Source organism: Onychomys torridus, unplaced genomic scaffold, assembly GCF_903995425.1.
Source record: "Onychomys torridus unplaced genomic scaffold, mOncTor1.1, whole genome shotgun sequence".
NCBI lineage: Eukaryota > Metazoa > Chordata > Mammalia > Rodentia > Cricetidae > Onychomys > Onychomys torridus.
In genome coordinates this window covers 4,239-6,028 of record NW_023413049.1, presented here as the reverse complement: position 1 = coordinate 6,028, position 1,790 = coordinate 4,239, and the positions used below count along the sequence as shown (strand labels likewise).

The 1,790-nt window shown below is 35.5% G+C and overlaps 1 protein-coding gene across 1 annotated transcript; it reads left to right on the top strand.

The window, feature by feature from the left end:
- Nucleotides 1–245: 245 nt before the first annotated feature.
- LOC118576116 (zinc finger protein 431-like) lies at nucleotides 246–1,442 on the top strand. The gene is made up of 3 exons (XM_036176495.1): nucleotides 246–269; nucleotides 1,046–1,172; nucleotides 1,378–1,442. Exons 1-3 carry the CDS (start codon nucleotides 246–248, stop codon nucleotides 1,440–1,442), a joined length of 216 nt encoding a protein of 71 aa, XP_036032388.1.
- The last annotated feature ends 348 nt before the right edge of the window (nucleotides 1,443–1,790 follow it).

The window sequence follows — 1,790 nt, the reverse complement described above, 5'->3', positions numbered from 1 at the left end:
ATATGCTGTTTTACTGAGCTTTACCCCCAGCTTGAATTTTGAAATTAGGATATCATTCTCTTTCCCAGGATGCAGTATTCATGACATTAATACTGCCTGCGCCTTCTGACTCATTAGATTACAGGTGTGTGACATTCTTCCTGCTTGTTGCATTTGTTTTGTTTTGTTTTTTATGAATATGATTCTTTTGCCTGTATACTTGAATATGCAACACACATATGCATGGTCCTCACAGTAGTCAAAAGATGGTCGTAGAATCCATGAACTTGGTATATGAACAGTTGTGAGATTGCCACATGTAACTACTGGCAATTGAGCCCATCTACATACAAGACCAGCAAGAGCTCTTAACTTCTCTGCCATCTCTCCTGCCTTGTGTTGATTATTTATGATCAACATTGATATTGCTAATGTTGTCATCTGTCTATGTGCAACTGTTTAAATGAATAGTTCTCTTTTGTAAGATATTACAGTAGAATTGAGACTGGAGCAATTCAGGTTTCTGGAAGATGAATACAGAACTGAACTTAATGCTTGAGTTCATCCTATCTTTTTTGTTTGTTTGATTGATGTTTACAGTGCAGGCAGTACCTTAATATTTACTTCTTACTGTACTGAACTGAATGCATAGACTAGGCTAGCTTTCAACTCTGAAGCATATATTCCTGCCTCTGACTTCTGAGTGCTGGGATTAAATGCATGAGTCAATAGTCCCAGCTTACTCATCTTTTTTGTAGTTAGTAATTGTTCATACAATTTCTCTGATGTGTCCTCAGTACTATTGATATGTTTGCTTGTCTCTATGTTTATTACTAGGCATTTCTCTTGAAAGGTGTTAGCCCATTAAAAGCATTCAGAAATAATAGAGGTAAACCTCCTATTTCAGTTTCCTTTTAATATACCTTTATGGTTATATTGTAATCTCTGGGTTATAGAATAAATGTAGGAAGTACCAGATTTATGTGACTATTGTCAAAGAAGCACACATTTACTATGTTGTGATTATTGTGCTTTTTGTTTTAGACATATGTATGTCATATTTTAGGACAGAGTGACATATAATGATGTGCATGTCGACTTCACTCAGGAGGAGTGGGCATTGCTGGATCCTTCACAGAAGAATCTCTACAACAGTGTGATGCTGGAGACCTATATGAACCTCAGTGCTATAGGTAACACTGCAAATTTTTCCTTCACATTTTAAAATAAGGGGACAACTATTTCTTGGCTATTGATGCTCTTCTGTAATTCTGATTGAGAAAGAGAAAGAATGGGGTGAATAAATTAGGCATGGTTCTCAGGATCACTGAAGATAGTAACTGAAATTTTGCACAGTTTCCAGTAATATTTCATACATTTCCTCATACTATATTTTAGGCTACAATTGGGAAGATCATAAAGTTGAAGAGCATTGTCAAAGTCCTCAAAGACATGGAAGGTAATTTTCATGTGTAAGCTGATACAAATGTGCCTCTGGATGTATTTTAATGTATCTGGAAGTTTGAAAGAAATACAGCAATTTAAATGATCACAGCTTAAAATGATTCATGATCATTAAATACTCACAACCCATATACCTCAAAGGCAGGTAAGTGAATTGTGTTCAAAGTCAGTCTTTTTAGATGGATGACAAGGAATCAATCCCTTAAGAGATATCAGCATTTGAATCATAGCTCCATCAGATGCTGTGAAACTGACAATCCATCTAGTTTCATACCACTCATTACAAAAGGTGTGCACAATGAGTATGTGATAACTGAATGTCCCAAACTTTCTAATAAGCAAATAGT